Raw genomic sequence first — 20,201 nt, forward strand, 5'->3', positions numbered from 1 at the left:
CGGTACGCTCTGTAACTTTCAAACGTATAGAACACGGACAGACAGACAGACATCGGGACAGAAGAGCCGCTTTATATATATAGATATGTTTTGAGAAAGGATACAGTGAATTTTAGTTTCAATGATCACTGCTTGTCATCACCGTTTGGTTATAATAAAGTATTTGCCCCTATCAAAATCACCTCCACTATATATCTGAATGATTGTGTTCGTGTACAATGATCAGCAGAATTTGGTTTTGTTGATGTGATTATGGAACTGTACCTTTTAATCAAAGTCTATTTCCCATGTTAAAACAATAAGACTACAATTAGTGACAGCAGTTATAATCCACTTGTGGATGAGGGAAGCTGGCAAAACACTTATTTTTCTTCAAGGAATTCTGCTGGAAAGGCTAACATGGCTCTGCTGCCTGGTGACCACTTTAATAGCACCCAATGAAACAAGAACATTTCCCCAACTTTATGAAACATCATAACCATACCCTTGACTGTGACTCGAGCACATTCTTGAATGTCATACTCGTTTTGGTGTATTCAACGATATGCATTCTGCTCATCACATTTTAAGTCTAAAATGAGAATTCTAAATGTTTCAGAGTACCGGCAGTTAACAGTATAAGCCAATATTAAAGTACTCAAATCAAATGTAGTGATCATTCTGCATAACGATAGCCTTGCACCTTCCCTCAATCAATCAGAACCAAAGTCCACTGTTCATATATTTTGTTACTTTGCATGGTTAGGCTAAACTATGGCTTCTTCCATTGAGATATTGCACACATAGATGCTTAATTGTAAATCAACGAACACCGTTTTTAGCTGTCTTTCTTCACCAAACCTAACACAGAGTAAAAGGGCCTATTTCATTAAGGGCATCGTGTTGATTGAAAGCCAATGGATTTAAATTTATCTGTTGAAAATGAAGGTGCTCGAAGCCCCAAAACAATATTCTATACAGTATATAACAAAGCAGTTTTTCAGGTTTTTGCAAGCAATGCTATGAAATACAATTTTTTGAATGACAGAAAACCCCCAGCAAGTTAGTTATCAACAGGCGTTTTAACACAATTGAAAGTGAAAACGTGTACAACAGGAAATTTAAGCAATGACCCTTGAGGGATAGATCAGGGCAGGTTTTATTCTTTTATATGTGCACTTCGCGACTGATGACTTTCTCGGAACCAGGAAACATGGTTTTCGCTGACTAGTTTTTGTTTTACCATTCTTCTCGTCGTTTGTGGGATCTTGTTGCGCGCAAATTGGTTGCTGCATATGCCTGCAAAATTTCCAAAGTGACTCATGAACTTTGAAGTGCCCATGGGACATCCAGAGGCCATGAAGGACACTATATAAATACAAGTTTGTTCTTTTTCATTCGTTGATGGTCCAGAAAACGATTTTTGATCCCTATTTCAAAATAATACAAAAGACACAGCACACTACCATCTCATTTTTTAAATGAACACATCTTTTGCGATGTGCCTCAGGGAAGAGAATGAAGCACGGTTAGTTAGCGTGTATGCAAACTGACAGAAATTCAGCAATTAGTACAAAGCAAAGCACGCAGAGAACATAAAGGATCGGTAGAAAAACCTATTGGAAAATGAAAAAGAAAACTGACAATGCAATGCAAGAAAAAAGGTCCAGGGAAACACAATCAAAACTAGTTGTAATTATTGAGAAACTGAATAAAAGAAAACGACACTCAGAAAACCGTAACACAAAAGGCAAGAAAACTGTGGTGAAATGTCCAAGGATCAAATTTCAGACTTCATTTACACAGACCAATAGGGGAAGATGACTGGCATCATTTCAGGCATCAGTCAGCAACTTGCAGTCAGGTGATGCCGTTAAGCTCGCATGGATTGGACGTCAAGGCATGGTTAGCGGGGGAAGGGTAGATATAAAGCAGACTTTGCCAGACTTCAAAATACAGCAAATGAACGGAGGTGAAATTGGGCCTTTCAAGCAATGTAATTTTGCATACAAGTGGATTTGACTCTAAAAACTGGAGTGGTGCTGAAGAAATTAAGGGAAGCATAGTTTACCTTGTTTTGATCTATTAGGTTCAATCTCATGCAAAAAGTTAATAGTATGCAACCAACGCCAAAACTTCCTTTAAGACAAATCCCGCCAGCCCAAAAAAATCTCACATTATGACACTTTCAAGTGATCATAGCCAATATTTTGCTAAACTTAACCCTGATCAACTATTGCATCCTTTTGCAATATCTGGCACTTGTCCCTTAATTGCGAAATTACAATTATGTCTGCTACCTTTAGATCAAACCTTTGCCAAATGTGCACAGATTACTTTCACTGCAAAATATTTCAAGCCAAGTTTACCCGTTTAGCTGCATGCTCCTCATCCTGACCATCTCCAATGACTACATATGTAACTTTCTTCCCAAATCGGGACACAATGCGCTCAAAACAGCTTTCTTTGCCTGAAAAACAAATAAGTCTTAGTGATTTTACAGCCCAGCGAAGATGGAGGCTTTGTTTACACAGACTACATGAATTCTTTCTACCTGCCTTTCAAGGCCAGCTGTTTAAAATAAATGTTCCCTCCAGTAAGATAACTTATTTGCATTAGAGAAACTTTGCTGAAGACACTTACAGGAGCAATATGGAGCATGGCAACATACTTTATATATGGAAGGTTGAGGTGTTAAGCTAAGACTCCATCTACCTGTTCAGGTGGGCGTTAAAAAGACCCATCGCCCTGGCATCACTTGATGAGGAGCAGGGAATTTTCCAGTGTCCTCGTTGACATTCCTCTTTTAAGTAACACCACCAAAAAACAGATGGACTGGCCTTTCATCTTATTGCTGTCTTAAAGCGGGCTGCTTTGTCCTTGATGGTGTCGAGCTTCTTGAAACATAGAAGATAGGAGCAGGAGTAGGCCATTCGGCCCTTCGAGCCTGCTCCGCCATTCAATGAGATCATGGCTGATCATCCAAATTCAGTACCCTGTCCCTGCCTTCTCCCCATATCCCTTGATCCCTTTAGCCTCAAGAAATATATCCAACTCTTTCTTGAATATATTTAATGAACTGGCCTCCACCGCCCTCTGTGGCAGACAATTCCACAGGTTCACCACTCTCTGGGTGAAGAAGTTCCTCCTCATTTCAGTCCTAAATGGCTTACCCCTTATCCTTAGACTGTGACCCCTGGTTCTGGACTCCCCCGCCATCATAAACATCCTTCCTGCATCTAGTCTGTCCAGACCTGACAGAATTTTATAGGTTTCGATGAGATCCCCTCTCAATCTTCTAAACTCCAGTGAGTATAAGCCCAATCGACAGAATCTCTCCTCATACGTCATTCCTGCCATCCCAAATATCAGCCTGGTGAATCTTTGCTGCACTCCCTCCATGGCAAGAACATCCTTCCTCAGGTAAGGTGACCAAAACTGCACACAATACTCAAGGTGCGGTCTCACCAAGGCCCTGTACAACTGTAGCAAGACATCCTTGTTCCTGTACTCGAACCCTCTTGCTACGAAGGCCAACATACTATTTGCCTTCTTAGCCGCCTGCTGCACCTGCATGCTTACCTTCAGCGACTGGTGCACAATAACACCCAGGTCTCTTTGCACTTCCCCTTCTCCCAATCTATTGCCATTCAAATAATAATCTGCCTTCCTGTTTTTGCCACCAAAGTGGATAACCTCACATTTATCCACATTATAGTGCATTTGCCATGTTTCTGCCCAATCACCCAACCTGTCCAAATCGTACTGGAGTTTCACGACATCCTCCTCACAGCTTACCCTCCCACCCAGCTTTGTGTCATCTGCAAATTTGGAGATATTACATCCAATTCCCTCGTCCAGATCATTAATATATATTGTGAACAGCTGGGGTCCTAGGACCGATCCTTGCGGTACCCCACTAGTCACTGCCTACCACTCGGAAAACGACCCGTTTATTCCAACTCTTTGCTTTCTGTCTGCCAACCAGTTCTCTATCCAAGTCAATACCTTGCCCCCAATCCCATGTGCCTTAATTTTGCATGCTAATCTCTTATGTGGGACCTTATTGAAAGCCTTCTGAAAGTCCAAATACACCACATCCACTGGTTCTCCCTTATCTATTTTACCAGTTACATCCTCAAAAAATTCCAGTAGATTAGTCAAGCATGGTTTACCTTTTGTAAATCCATGTTGACTTTGTCCGATCCTGTCACTGCTTTCCAAGTGCTCTGCTATTACATCTTTTATAATAGACTCCAGCATTTTCCCCACTACCGATGTCAGGCTTACCGGTCTATAATTCCCCGCTTTTTCTCTACCACCTTTTTTGAATAGTGGGGTAACATTAGCTACCCTCCAATCCATGGGTACCGTTCCAGAGTCTATCATTCTGGAAGATGACCAGCAATGCATCTACTATCTCTAGGGCCACTTCCTTAAGTACCCTGGGATGTAGACCATCAGGCCCTGGGGATTTATCGGCCTTCAGTCCCATCAATTTTCCTAACCCCATTTCCCTACAAATACTGATTTCTTTCAGTTCCTTCCTTTCATCAGACCCTATGTTCCCTGATCTCTGGGAGGTTATTTGTGTCCTCCTTTGTGAAGACAGAACCAAAGTATGTATTTAGTTGGTCTGCCATTTCCTTGTTTCCCATTATAAATTCCCCTGATTCTGGCTGTAAGGGACCTACGCTTGACTTCACCAATCTTTTTCTCTTCACATATCTATAAAAGCTTTTACAGTCAGTTTTTATGTTCCTTGCTCGCTTACTCTCATATTCTATTTTCCCTTTCTTAATTAATCCCTTTGTCGACTCCTAAACTGCTCCCAATCCTCAGGATTATTGCTTTTTCTAGCCAATTTATATGTCCTCTCCTTGGATCTTATGCTATCCCTAATTTCCCTTGTTAGCCACGGTTGAGTCACCTTTTTTGCTTTATTTTTATGCCAAACTGGGATGAACAAATTCCGTAGCTCATCCATTCGGTCTTTGAATGTTTGCCATTGCCTATCCACTGTCAACCCTTTGAGTGCCATTCCCCAATCAATCCTACCCAACTCGCTCCTCAGACCATTGTAGTTTCCTTTATTTAAATTGAGGACCCTTGTCTCTGCTGTTGGAGCTGCACTCATCCAGACAAGTGGAGAATATTTCATCAAACTCCTGACTTGTGCCTTCTAGATGGTGGAATGGCTTTGGGGAGTCAGGAGGTGAGACACTCACTACAGAATACCCAGCCTCTGACCTGCTCTTGTAGCAACAGTATTTATGTGGCTGGTCCAGTTAAGTTTCTGATCAATGGTGAGCCCCCAGGATGTCATTAAACATCAAGGGGCGGTGGTTAGACTCTCTCTTGTTGGAAATGATCATTGCCTGGCACTTGTGTGGTACAAATGTTACTTGCCAAATATCAGCCCAAGCCTGAATGTCATCCAGGTTTTGCTGCATGCGGGCACAGATTGTTTCATTATCTGAGTATTTGCAAATAGAACTGAACACTGTGCAATCATCAGCAAACATCCCGACTTCTGACGTTATGGTGGAGGGAAGGTCATTAATGAAGCAGCTGAAGATGGTTGGGCCTAGGACACTGCCCTGAGGAACTCCTGCAGTGATGTCCTGGGGCTGAGATGATTGACCTCCAACAACCACAACCATCTTCACTTGTGCTAGGCATAACTCCAATCAGTGGAGAGTTTTCCCCAATTCCCAATGTCTTCAATTTTACTAGGGCTTCTTGATGCCACACTCGGTCAAGTGCTGCGTTGATGTGAAGTGCAGTCACTCTCACCTCACCTCTGGAATTCAGCTCCTTTGTCCATGTTTGGATCAAGGCTGTAATGAGCCGAGTGGTCCTGGTGGAACCCAAACTGAGCATCGATCAGCAGGTTATTGGTGAGTAAGTGCCACTTGATAGCACTGTCAACGACACCTTCCATCACTTTGCAGATGGTTGAGAATAGACTGGCGGGGCGGTAATAGGCCGCATAGGATTTGTCCTGCTTTTTGTGGACTGGACATACCTGGGCAATTTTCCACATTGTTGGGTAGATGCCAGTGTTGTAGCTGTACTGGAACAGCTTGGCTAGAGCTGCGGCTAGTTCTGGAGCACAAGTCTTCAGCACTACAGCCAGAATGTTGACGGGCCCATAGCCTTAGTTGTATCCAGTGCGTGTTAAGTGGCTCACTCATGCTGGCTCAGCTAGTATAAGGCATTAGAATAGGAAACTCTACTGCAATCGCATTACATAGGTACAGAAACTGTCCATTCGGCCCAACCAGTCCATGCTGGCGTTTATGCTCCACTCGAGCCTCCTCCCGTCTTTCCTCATCTAAATCTATCAGCATAAACCTCTATTCCTGGGATGGCAGGAATGACATGAGGAGAGATTGGGTTGATTAGGCTTATATTCGCTAGAGTTTAGAAGAATGAGAGGGGATCTCATTGAAACTTATACAATTCTAACAGGACTAGACAGACTAAATGCAGGAAGGATGCTCCCGATGGCAGGGGAGTCCAGAACCAGGGGTCACAGTCTAAGGATAAGGGGTAAGCCATTTAGGACAGAGATGAGGAGGAATTTCTTCACCCAGAGAATGGTGAACCTGTGGAATTCTCTACCACAGAAGGCAGTGGAGGCCAATTCATTAAATATATTCAAGAAGGAGTTGGATCTATTTCTTGAAGCTAAAGGGATCAAGGGGTATGGGGAGAAAGCATGGACAGGGTACTGAATTTGGATGATCAGCCATGATCTCATTAAATGGCGGAGTGGGCTCAAGGGGCCGAATGGCCTACTCCTGCTCCTATCTTCTATGTTTCTATGTTTCCCTTCTCCCTCATATGCTTGTCTAGCCTCCCCTTAAATGCAGCTATACTTTTCACTTCAAACACTCCCTGTGGTAGCGAACTCCACATTCTCACCACTCTATGGGTAAAGAAGTTTCTTCTGAATTCCCTATTGGATTTCTTGGTGACTATCTTATATTGATGGTCTCTAGTTATGCTCTTCCCCACAAGTGGAAACATTCTCTCTGTATCCACTCTATCAAAACCTTTCATAATTTTAAAGACCTCTATTAGGTCACCCCTCAGCCTTCCATTATCAAGAGAAAAGAGACCCAGCCTGTTCATCCTTTCCTGATATGTATACCCTCGCATTTCTGGTATAATCCTTGTAAATCTTCTCTGCACTCTCTCTAGTGCCTCGATGTCCTTTTCATAATTTGGCGACCAGAACTGTACGCAGTAAAATAAGTGTGGTCTAACCAAGGTTCGATACTGGCTTAGCATAACTTCCCTACTTTTCAATTCTATACCTCTAGAAATAAACCTTAGTGCTTGGTTTGCTTATTTTATGGCCTTGCTAACTTGTGTCACAACTTTGTGATTTGTGTATTTGTACTCCGAGATCCCTTTGTTCCTCTACCCCACCTAGACTCACACCATCCAAGTAATAAGTGACCTCCCTATTCTTCCTACCAAAATGCAATACCTCACATTTATCTGTGTTGAACTTCATTTGCCAATTATATGCCCATTCTATTCAATTCAATTCAATTTTATTTGTCATATATGCAGCAGACGTGTGTACTGCACAATGAAATGTTGATTTTTACGAGTCCTCCCAACATTGGAATAAATATGGCATAACAATGATAAAAATACTAATAGAAATACAGTAATAATAAATAAAACAACAGTAATAAATAATAATAAATTATTCATTCATGAGTCTTATGGCCTGGGGGTAGAAGCTGTTTTGGAACCTGCTGGTACGAGACCGTATGCTTCGGTATCTCTTACCAGACGGGAGCAGGGCGAAGAGGTTGTGGCTGGGGTGGCTCGCGTCTTTAATGATTCTCAGGGCCTTCCTCCGGCACCTCTCAGGGTAGATATCCTGCACAGCAGGTAGTTTAATTCCTATAGTGTGTTGTGCAGCTTTCACCATCATCTGTAGAGCCTTGCGGTCTGTGGCGGTGCAGTTGCCATACCAGGTAGTGATGCAGCCGGACAGGATACTCTCGATGGTGCACCGGTAGAAGTTGGTGAGAATCTGGGGGGCCATTCCAAATTTCTTCAGTCTCCTGAGGAAGAACAGGCGTTGGCATGCCTTCTTGGTTACGACGTTGATGTGATGGGACCACGTTAAGTCCTCCGTAATGAATACACCCAGGAATTTGAAGCTGCTGACCCTCTCCACCTCAGCCCCTTCGATGTAGATTGGGGTGTGTCCCTCCCCCTGCCGCTTCCTGTAGTCCATGATCATCTCCTTTGTTTTGCTGATGTTGAGGGAGAGGTTATTGTACTTGCACCATTCTCCTAGGGCTCTTACCTCCTCCCTGTAGCCTGTCTCGTCGCCATCTGTGATCAGGCCTACAACGGTAGTGTCATCAGCAAACTTGATGATGGAGTTGGAGTTGTGCGTGGCCACGCAATCGTGAGTAAACAGGGAGTACAGAAGGGGGCTGAGCACACAACCCTGGGGAGCTCCCATGTTCAGGATCAGTGTGGAGGAGGTGTTACTGCCTATTTTCACCACCTGGGGTCTGCCCGTCAGGAAGTCCAGGATCCAGTTGCATAGGGAGGTGTTTAGTCCTAGCTCACTGAGCTTGTTGACAAGCCTGGAGGGGATAATGGTATTGAATGCTGAACTATAATCAATGAACAACATTCTCACATAGGTGTTCCTCTTATCCAGGTGTGATAAGGCAGTGTGCAGTACAGTGTCGATGGCATCATCTCTAGATCTGTTTGGGCGGTAGGCAAATTGGAGTGGGTCCAGTGTGTCAGGTAGTAACGAGTTGATGTGGGTTTTGACCAGCCTCTCAAAGCACTTCATGATGACAGAAGTGAGTGTTATAGGGCGGTAGTCGTTTAAACAGGTTACTTTTGTTTTTTTGGGGACTGGAATAACCAATGTCATCTTGAAGCGGGTGGGGACTACAGACTAGTACAGTGAATGGTTGAATATATCCGTAAACACGGCTGCCAGCTGGTCAGCGCATGCTCTAAGGACACGCCCAGGGATTCCATCTGGACCGGGTGCTTTGTGGGTGTTCACTCTCTTAAAAGTCTTGCTCACGTCAGCCACGGAGATTGAGAAGACCCGGTCGTCCTGAGCCAGTTGTTGTTGGCCTCAAACCGGGCGTAAAAAGTGTTAAGCTTGTCCGGGAGAGAGGCATTGCTGGGCATGACACAGCTGGGTTTCCCTTTGTAGTCTGTAATAGATTGTAGTCCACTCCACATCCTTCGCGAATCTGAGCTACGATAGTGTGACTCCACTTTGTCCGTGTATTGTCTTTTTGCATTTTTGATGGTTTTTCTGAGGTCGTACCTTGATTTCTTGTACTCATCCATGTCCCCAGCGTTGAATGCGATGGACCGTGCTTTTAGCAAGTTTATTAATGTCGTCCTGTAATTTGTTGCAGTCCTCCTCAGTATTGACTATCCCCCCACAATTTGGTGTCATCCGCAAATTTAGAAATTGTAATTTTGATTCCAAAGTCTAAATCGTTAATATAAATTGTTAACAACCGTGGTCCCAGCACTGATCCTTGTGGAACACCACTACCCACCTTCTGCCACTGTGAATAGCAACCTTTTACCCCTACTCTCTGCTTTCGGTCTTGAAGCCAGCTAGCTATCCATTCTGCAACTTGTCGGTTGACTCCGCATTCTCTGACCTTGTTCATCAGTCTATTATGGGCTATCTTATTGAAGGCCTTTTGAAAATCTAGATAAATTACATCTACTGCATTACCACTGTCTACTCTCTCTGTTACCTCTTCAAAAAATTCAATGAGGTTGGTCAAGCAAGACTTTCCCTTTTGAAATCCATGCTGACTATTCATTACTATGTTTTTGGTTTCTAGATGTTCTTCTATTTTCTCCTTTAGTAGGGATTCCATTATTTTTCCTACCATTGATGTTAAGCTGACTGGTCTATAATTCCCTGGACATGTTCTATCCCCCTTCTTAAATATAAATATTACGTTGGGCCAGAAATTCGGGTCCCCACGGGTGAGTACACGCTGGGTACTCACGCGTAGGGCCAATGAAAGTGTCGGTTTCATGCATGCATTGGAAACCGGAACTTCCGTTCCCTTGAAGGAAGGGGTTTGACATGAATCTTGTTATTCATGTGAAAATGACTTATGAAATAATACTGGGCGGCCTGCTGGTGGCGCTGTCCAGGGAGAGTATAAATACTCGGGGATGGGCCCAGCTTGCTCAGGACATTCTTTAACAGGAACTAGTGAAGGACACAACTAGATCCCCATGTTGAAAAACAGTTGATTAAAGCCTTGTTTAATACTCAGACCAAGTGCCTAGTAGTTTTCTTATGTCAGGGTTCACAGGTCAAACGCGTGCGCCGGAGAGGCAGTGTGTACGCCTGGAACTTCCGGTTTTTTTTGCAGGTTTCTCCGGGAGGGTAAATCTCTAGCAGCTGCGCATTTAAAAAGCAGTTGCAAGGCCTGGTTTTAACAAGGTAAGTGGTGAATTAAGTAAAATTAAAACATTTTTTTCCACAGGTTTATTATTTTTAAATACTTTAAAGAAAGGTAAGTTTATTTTTAGCCCTGTTAAAAACTGTAATTAATTTTTTCAAAAATTTAAATTATTGTTTAAAATAGTTATTTTATGTAATTTATAGTTATTTTAAAAATGTGGTGTTTTTAAAAAAAATTATTTGAAGTTTTAGTTAGGTTTTGGGGCCGATCTCTATTCATAGATTTGACAGGTCTTTCTGTCAAATCTATGAATAGAGATTCCCTGCTACGATTGGCTCTCCATGGCCCACGTGATCCCAGGGGACGCTTCGAACTAACTGCGCCCCTGGGATACGCAAGCACTGTGCGCCGGCAGCTGGAGCAGGCCCAGGATTGGAATCCCACGCGGGCCCACAGCACAACGGCAGGCGCGCTAGGTAAGTGCAGGTCGAGGGCTTGCACCTGCGGGAAGCCTCCGACCCGAATTTCTGGCCCGTTAGCTATCCACCAGTCCTCTGGCACCACACCTTTCTCGAATGAATTATTAAATATGTGCAGTAATGCCTCTGCTATCTCTTCCCTAGATTCTTTTGCAATGCATGGATGCAATCCATCCGGACCAGGGATTTTATCCTCTTTGAATTTGATTATTTAATATATCCCCTCTTTTTATTTTAAATGCACTTATCTCATTACTAATCTCATCATCCAATGTCATGTCCACCTGTTCTATCTCCCTGGTAAATACTGAAACAAAATAATTATTTAATATTTCTGCCATCTCTCTATCGTTATATGTGGTATTATCCTGTCTATCCCTTATTGGCCCTATTCCCATCCCAACCTTCCTTTTTTTATCGATGTGCCTGTAAAATATTTTACTATTTTTTATGTTCCTTGATAATTTAATTTCATAGATCCTCTTTTCCATTTTCCATATCAGACATCCTAGGAAGCTTTGTCCATGAATTCATGCTCATTAGGGGCCGTGTTAAGATTTTCCAAACTCATTCTATTGAGGTTTTTAGCAGCTGTCCAAGACTATCTAGTGGTCTGGGCTAGATTCAAATTCATGGCCCAGATATGAACTGAGTGTTCCAATGCACTGTGCAATCCAGTCTCCTCTGTTGAATTACAATATTAACAATCAACATGAAACTATATGCAAGTCTGAACAAAATACCCTCTAAATGAACCTACATTTTCATCACTAGCAGTAGCTTATGTAAATAATGCTCCTCACACTGTTAGATATTTTTTGAATGAACTTGTTCCAATTCACTAAGAATTTTAACAAAATGAAAAAGTGAAAATAAAACCTCAGGAACTGACGAATGTCAAAACTATCAAAACTTATTCTAACGGCACCTACAAGACCAGAGTTGTCTGATGAAAGGGTTAATAAGTCAGGAATATTTTGGAACATAATACCAGCTGTTGGGATAATCATACTATGGGTTGACAGGTCAGTTAGCTACAAAGCAACTTATTCTAGAACATGTTAAAAAAAGACAGTTATATAAATCATGATGATAGATCTTGAAAATATAGGGTCATATGATAAACTAATATAGCAGTCACTAACTGTAGGGCAGGTTACAGGAAGACAGAACAAAAAGCACCCACACAAGCTGATGCTCAAACCTTGTTGATATTCTTTTCTCTCCACCCCACACTATCGTCAGCCAAGTCGATATGCAGGTGGGTGCCTTTCCAGGTCTCTCCTCAAGTTGTACACTGATCAGCTGCAAGAATTTGCACGAGAACAGCCTAGTGTGACTCTCTCCACTGCACAACAGAGACACCCTTAAAATGTTCTATGTGTCGAGGCTATTTGGAAGCTTTATCTGTATAATATTAGAATTAAAATAGCACGCGACTACACCAATGCCACTTTATATTGAACAGGCTTACTTTACAACACAATGTGTGAAGTTTCAAAAAAATACCCAGTTAGTTTTACCAGTGGTGCTGCATTTAATTATCTTGTAGGAAATCACCCAAAGACAATAATTGAAAAATAAAATTGAAACCAAATCCCTTACCTATTTTTGTGGCACTGTAAATGTTTTCAATCGGGAAAATTTCACCTAATCCGTACAGCAACACTTTAGCCAGAGCTGGAACTAGTTGTGTTGCAGTGACCAGGATATTAACACAGTTTCTTCTGGAATAAAAAAAGACTTGAGCCAGTCTATTTAATTTTTTGAACAGATGTTAGGCTCTTGTTTCTACCCCCCCCCCCCCTCCCCCACTCCACTTTTATCTTTTTGTGGTTACCAAGGTGAGGAAGTTGGCTTTAGCGAAAGGGACAGTTTTTCACTTTGGCTAACCAGTGTCAACATCATACACTCCTAGGTCAAGTATAACAAGATTGAATGCAGAATAGAGCCATATCCTGCCCTGATAATGTACCACAATAAGCCCTTAGGAACAGCACTCCCCACTGCATAGCTTGAAATTACTCCACTTCTCATGTCAGCCATCCTTAAGCTCTCTCCAAGCAAGATCATTAGTGCTTAAATGTGGGCAGTTTTGTACTGGGGTCCACTGCCTACTAGAAACTAGACTGAAAGCTTCAAATTAAATTTTACATATAACCAGCAGACAGAGGAGTCTATTTTCATTTAAAATAATAGATGGAAAATTGTGTGCAGCACATCCCTGAGCTCCCGATCTGCATTTCTGGCAGGCAAGGTGTCCCAAGGATGCAAAGTCAGCAAATGATCCTTTTAGTTTATTCCTTAAGCATGCTTCCACACAGAGCCTACGCAAATCTGCTGAATGTGTTTGTTACCAGTAAAGCGCTAGGCTTTGATCTGAACATATTTAGGTCTTCAAAGTTCAATAATGCAATTTGAATATCAGAGCACTGTTCAGATGTAGAATGCAGCAGATAGATAAAATAAATATTCTCAACAAAATCCCAAAACATTATTTTTTATGTACATTGGGAATCAATTCAGTTACCTTGACTGAATTAGCAATAGTGATTTCAATGCAGTTGTTAGCCAGGAGTCAGTCAACACTTCTACATCAGCTCTTAACTGCTGTAAGCAATCCCTCTTGGCTGGATTGAGCAGCTCTGTTGATATAATAAGTGACATTTATTCATTTTTGTTACCTCCTTTACCAATGATTATTGCAGCCATTCTGAGTGGAAAAATAATTCTCAAGGTGGCTGCTCACAACTTTGTCATAAGATTACCTCCAACATTTGTACTGTATGTATTGTACATTTCTTTTACACGTCGATATCGAAAGGCCAGCTTTCTCATCCAATCAACACCTCCCTGAACACCACTGCCCGAGGAATGGCTCGAACCAGACACTGATCCATGAAAGCCATCGGCAGCAAAGTCGTAGTTACTGAAACCAAAAAGTTAAAATAGCTTCTTAAAAGTTATTGTGGAAATGTAAAAGAAATTACTCTTTATTGCCTCATACCAGCGTGGGGGAAAAAATGCTTATTTTTGCAATCAATCACAGAATCACAGAAACCCCACAGTGCAGATAGAGGCCATTTCGGCCCATCGAGCCTGCACCGACACATATCCCACCCGATCCCCGTAACCCCTACACCAACACATATCCCACCCTATCCCCGTAACCCCACATATTTAATCCCCCTAATACTAAGGGTCAATTTAGCATAGCCAATCAACCTAACCCGCACATCTTTGGACTGTGGGAGGAAACCGGAGCACCCGGAGGAAACCCACGCAAACACGGGGAGAATGTGCAAACTCCACACAGACAGTCGCCCGAGGCCGGATTCGAACCCGGGTCCCTGGCACTGTGAGGCAACAGTGCTAACCACTATGCCACCGTGCTGCCCAATCAGTCAACTTTTTGCATTTCTACAGCAATATTCCCCCACTTCTGCAAATTTGATTTCTCTTGCCTTGTTGGGTTCTTCCCTCACTCCCTGACCAAGTAGCCAGTCGAGTGTTTTTACCTAACCTCTTGCCAATGCCACTCTTGAATAAACGACAAGAAGGCATTCAATAATAGTACCGGTTGATTTAAAAACTCTTGAGTACATTGAACCATACCAAATATTCAGCTATGGTTGCTTTCTACAGCATAACATTTCTGTAATGACAACAGCTCAATAAATATTAAATTCCATAGTGAATTTCACCACATCAATGTACATTTTAACTTCAACACGGTGACAGGAAAGTTGGCTGTTTATGATGTATTACAGTAATGGCTTCTTTCTATCATGATACATATGGGATTAAAAGTGAGGCACACTCTCAGAAAATGGCCCAGGTTATTTTTATAATAGCTACAGAATGTAGACATTCACCAGAATTGTCTGGGGTCCGTCCAGGCACGATCGGAGGCAGATTGGGTGGGAAATTTGAAAAAAGTCGGAGCGGGTCAGGAACCCACCGTCATCCTGCCCCCACGCACCTTTCCCTCGGGCGCATTTGCCGGTGCGGCAGCGACCTGACTGGCAGAGGCGGGCAACCTAATTGAAATCATTATAAGCTTGTTGTCAGCCACTTAAGAGCCATTTCCCCCCTACATTTCAAATTTCCCTGCATGGCCACGGGATTCATGCAGCTCGGAAACCATGTCTGTCAACCTGAGGTGGGAGTTGAGTGGCCATTGCTCCAGCTGATTACTCGACAGCATCAAATGTACTATAAAAGCTCCCACTTCACATCTGATCACTTTCCTCAGGCAGAAGCTGTTGCTGACTACACTGCCAGCACAGATTTAACTTTCTGCAGGCTGCAAGTGTTTCCAGCAAAGTCTCCATCCAGTGTCACCTCATTGGAAGAAACTCTCTCACCATTGACAGATTGCTTCTGTCAACTCTACTTGATCTGCCATCTATTTCATCAGCATGGGTACCATTTATATTGTCTCACCTTTGTATTCAGAATCCCACCACGAGCCCCAACACCAGCAGCACCAGGCACACCAGCAGCACCAAAAGCACTACCAACCTTCTCCACAATCAACTGATGCTGCGCAGGACAGAGGGCATCAGCACCTGAGCACATTGCTGCCTGGGATGGCCTCATCATGTCCAGATTTACTTAACTTTACGCTGTACACCCATATGGCTGCCACATGCCTCGCCAGGTTGGCACCACACCACAGCAACATCATAAAGGATCCCTACAATAACCAAGCAATTCCTTTCACAGTGACCACCACTGCTGGAGGTTCTGTTATGTCTCACCAGTCACTGCAACTCACTAAGCCACTTCCAAAGGTGCACACAAATGTGTCTAAGCCAGGAAAGTGGTGAAAATGAAGATTTTAAAGGTTGATAATACAATAACGGAAACTTGCCATTAACATTGACTAAAACATCCAAGTGGCTACCCTTATAAATCTACTTGTGTATCATCTTTCTCTTCTGCATGCTTCTACAAGGTGCTACCCCTGTGGCTTCAGCAGAGGTAGAGGCAGCCTGCTCACTTCCCTGCTGTGCCTGCTTAGACACTCTTAGCGGACGTCCTTTGAGTTTTGGAGTCTGTGATGGCCCCGCCAAAGTCTGCTCCTCCTGCGACTGTGCAGGGGCAGACTCGGCCATCACGATCCGAGGAGCCATCTGGGGCTCTGACTGAGGGGGTGGCAACGAGGGAGAAGTGTAAGTACTTTGAGAGGAGCCCACACTTCCCTCTCCCCTCTCACCACCATCCCTCTCATGGACCACCTGCACTTCCCTGCTAGCAAGGAGCTGGAGAACACCTTGCTGCACATCAGTGGGGCCATGAGGACCCGCATCTACACTGACATCCCTCCTAGACAGGAGGTCAATGAGCCCCTGCCATCTATGCTCCATAGATAGCCATCTATTCTCCATAGGTAGCATGTGCTCCTGTGAGTGGTGCATTAGCTGCTCCATGCAGGTGGACATCCTATTCATGGAAGAGCCTACAGTCGCCATCGCCTGTGACACGGTGGTGTTCATGTTGGAGATGCACTCCCCCATTCTCTGAACCTTTGCAGATATTGCGCTCGCAAAACCTGTCAGAGCCTCCTGCATTTCTTGCTGCACCTTCAGGATCGCCCTCTTTTTGGATGGCCCCCGAGGTTCAGTGTCTGCATGCAGCTGAGCAGAGCTGGGAGCATCCTGCACCCTGCTGTGAGGAGTCTCCACTGCTGTGCGTCTCCACCATCTGCTCTTGCTCACTTGTGACATGTGACGGACCCGGTGACAACATTACTCTATCTCGCATTGGACCCACTGAGGTGTGCATCTCTGCGCTGGTGCTGGGTGCGCTTATGTCTGGTGACGCTGCGCCCTCAGAGGCTGGAGGCTCCCCGAGGAGTCATCTTGCTCTTCCTCCTGGACAGTGGAGGGGGGGGGGGGCTCCTGATGGACCTGTGGGAGAGTAAAGAGATGAGTTAGATATGCCATATGAAGAATGGTTCACATACCATTATGCACATGATGACCATTCAGTGGCTAATGACATCAGTCCCCATATGAGTGACTGATGTATGCCATGTAGCTGTATGATGTGTAATTCTGTCACCAGGTTGCTGAGATGTCCCCCTCTCTCTGTCTCCCACCTCCAGCTGCTCAGCCACTCCCAAGACTTGCAACGCTGCCTCCTCTGCTGTTGTCAGGGTCGCAAATGATGGAGGCCCACCTCCAGTTCTCTCCCTGTGTGCTTTCTTCTCCTGTAAGGAGGGAAAGTAGAGAAGGTTGGGTGAGAGTGATGGAATGAGTGTAAGGAATGGATAGGTTACATCTTTAGAGGGAGACTATGGTGGATTGGGGTGCCAAAGCCAAGTGGCCTCCTTGCATGTTGTTAGTTGGTATGATTGCATTAGGATGAGGCTGAGTGTGAGGAGTGGCTAGTAAGATGGGGATGTGATAATGTAGATAGAGAGGGATGGGTGGATGTGCAAGGTATGTTAGTGTGAGTGTGGATGTGCAGGAGTAGGGTTGGGAAGGCAAGTGATGGGGATGTGATGAGAGGCACAGCACAATGAAGCTGCTTTGTACTTACCTTTCCAGATCTAATGAGATCATTGAAATGTTTGCGGCACTGCACCCAGGTCCTCCTGACCACATCCCTGCTGTTGACCTCCTCTGCAATTTGGAGCCAGGCTCTTTGGCCGCGAATTCACCGGTGCTTAGAGGGCGGGTTTGGAGGCGGGTCGTGAGTAAAAATCTAAATGATTGATGGGTTCGCAACCCGCCGCCATCTCGCCTCCATGCTACTTTACCAAGTGTCTGGTCTGCGAGTCCCAATCAGACCTGACATGGCAGTTAACAGCTTGTTAACTGCCTTGATAATCTTATTTTAACTGCCTATTCCGATTTTGGAGCATTTTCTGTGTGTTGCTCGTCGTCCGACAAACACACCAGCTGCATTGTGCCGGGTTTAGCAAGGAGCTGAATTGTTGGCAGCTGCTACAGCAGCTTAAAAGCGGTCCTACAACATGGCTGAGTTTCAGATGCCCACAACTTAATGCTTTGAAGTTTTGGCAAACATTTTGTAACTCTACTGATCTTGTGAGTGTTCAAGCTGAGATTCATCTGCAGTGTGACCTGCTTGGAATATCCTCTGGCCACTTTGACTGAGCGCTTGCAACCTCTATTCCTCAACTGAGATATATACCATTGGAATGGGAACTATTTATATCCTCTCATCCTGGTCGTCAGATTCGGAGGAAGAGCAGCCACGGCAGCAGCACAACCAGGCACAACAGCAGGAGCGCCAACCTTCTCAGCCATCTGATGATAAACAGGGCAGAGGGTGTCAGTGTAGGGCTCCACTTCGCCGCAGGAGATACCCCCAACACAGGGTTTACAGGCCAAGGATGAGTTTCCTCAACATGAGTGAGCAGCAGTGCCAAAGGAGGCTGAGACTTTCGCGAGACGTTGTAGCTGACATCTGCACAATGCTGCACCAACACCTGGAACTCAGAGGAGCGGGTGGACACGCCTTACTAGTGGCTGTCAAAGTCACCACCGCACTCAATTTCTTTGCTTCAGGGTCCTTCCAGGGATCATCAGCGGACATCAGCGGCATCTCCCGGTCACGCAGGTTACCAGTGCCCTCTTTGCAAAGGCGCACAATTACATCCACTTCTCCACAGATGAAGCAAGTGTAACTGCGCGTGCAGTTGGCTTTGCAAATATGGCAGGCTTCCCAAGGGTGTAGGGCGTCGTAAACTGCACACATGTGGCCATTAAGACGCCCCATCACAACCCAGCTGTATTTGTCAACCACAAGAACTTCCACTCCCTTAACGCCCAGCTAGTGTGTAACCACAGGAAGAACATTATGCATGTTTGCGCCAAGTTCCCTGGCAGTTGCCATGACTCGTTCATCCTGCTGCAGTCTACTGTGCCTCAGCTCTTCAATACACCAGCCCAACTTTCCAGATGGCTACTTGGAGACAAGGGCTATCCCCTGAAAAAGTGGCTAATGACACCGATGAGGAGGCCATCAAACGAAGCTGAGGAGTGGTACAATGTGAGCCGCATTTCCACCAGAAGTATCATTGATCAAACCATCGGCTTGCTCAAAATGCGATGCAGATGCCTCAACAGATCTGGTGGAGCCCTACAGTATGCACCAGCCAGGGTCTCCAGACTCGTCGTCGTCTGCAGTGTGGCTCAGCGCTGCCTGAGGAACAAGTGGCTCAGCACACATCCTCCTCGGAGGCGGAAGATGAGGAACACCTTGCGGGGGCGGATGTGCCAATTCCACCAGCACGCGAACACATTTGCTGGCCATGAGGCAAGGGATGCACACACCCATGCCAGATTCGCGTAAGTTTACGCATCAGCTACATGTGGCTGGCACATGGAAATGAATGTCTGGACGACCTTCTTAACACACCATACATCATCTGTACAATAAACTGTGGTTTCTTATCACACTCACCACCATCATTACACACAGAAGGCGCCCTCACCCCTCACTGTGCAACTTCCATTTCTGAGCACACATAGGCCAAATCTTCAGTTCTTTGCCATCACTTTTGTTTAATAAAGTTACAATCAGGATGACAAACTTTACTTTGTAAGATAAGAAAACACCCAAGTGACTACCCTTGTAACTATTTGTGTGTTGACTTTCTCTTACGTGTGCTTCTACGTGGTGCTTCCCCTGTGGCTTCAGCAGATGTAGAGGCACCTTGCTCACTTTTATGCTGCGCCTGCTTAGACGCCTTTGGCGGGCGTCCTCTGGGTTTGGGAGCTTGGGAGGGCTCCGCAACAGTCTGCTCATCCTGCGGCTGTGCAGGGGCTGAGACGGCCATCTCCGTTGGGTGCGGAATCTGGGCTCTGACCGAGGGCTCCGCAGTGGCATGGGGGTGTGAGCGCTTGGAGAGGAGCCCACACTTCCTTGTTGTCGACCACCAACATCCCTCTCATGGGTCGCCCACACTTCACTGTTAGCAAGTGGCTGGAGAGCACCTTGCTGCACATCAGTGGGGACATGAGGACCCATCTCTGTACTGACAGTCCTCATAACGGGGACATCGTTGTACCTCTGGTGCCTCTCCTCAATAGATGCCCATCTATCCTCCATAGCAGACCATCTATTTAGAAGAGTCACCATGCTCTGTTGAGTCGGCGATTTATGTCCTCCATGGAGGTTGCCATCCTTTCCATGGCGGCACGTTCATTTGCCATTGCGTCCACCATGGCAGTGCTCATGTTTGAGATGGACTCTCCATTCTCTGCACACTCGCAGTTACTGTGGATGCAAACCCTGTCAGAGACTC

The 20,201-nt window shown here is 44.8% G+C and overlaps 1 protein-coding gene across 1 annotated transcript in view; it reads right to left on the reverse strand.

The window, feature by feature from the left end:
• Nucleotides 1-6: 6 nt before the first annotated feature.
• LOC147103374 (protein phosphatase EYA3-like) overlaps nucleotides 7-20,201 on the reverse strand; it is a 48,818-nt gene continuing 28,623 nt past the window's right edge. Inside the window, exons 10-13 of the mRNA XM_085963119.1 lie at nucleotides 13,687-13,847; nucleotides 13,449-13,563; nucleotides 12,524-12,645; nucleotides 7-2,449 (exon numbers count right to left, since the gene is read on the reverse strand). Coding sequence (XP_085819245.1) covers nucleotides 2,334-2,449; nucleotides 12,524-12,645; nucleotides 13,449-13,563; nucleotides 13,687-13,847 — 514 coding nt within the window. The 3' untranslated portion in view covers nucleotides 7-2,333. The remainder of the gene's footprint in view (nucleotides 2,450-12,523; nucleotides 12,646-13,448; nucleotides 13,564-13,686; nucleotides 13,848-20,201) is intronic.

Source organism: Somniosus microcephalus, chromosome 20, assembly GCF_052327205.1.
Source record: "Somniosus microcephalus isolate GS21.2 chromosome 20, FLI_Smic_1.0, whole genome shotgun sequence".
Taxonomy (NCBI): Eukaryota; Metazoa; Chordata; class Chondrichthyes; order Squaliformes; family Somniosidae; genus Somniosus; species Somniosus microcephalus.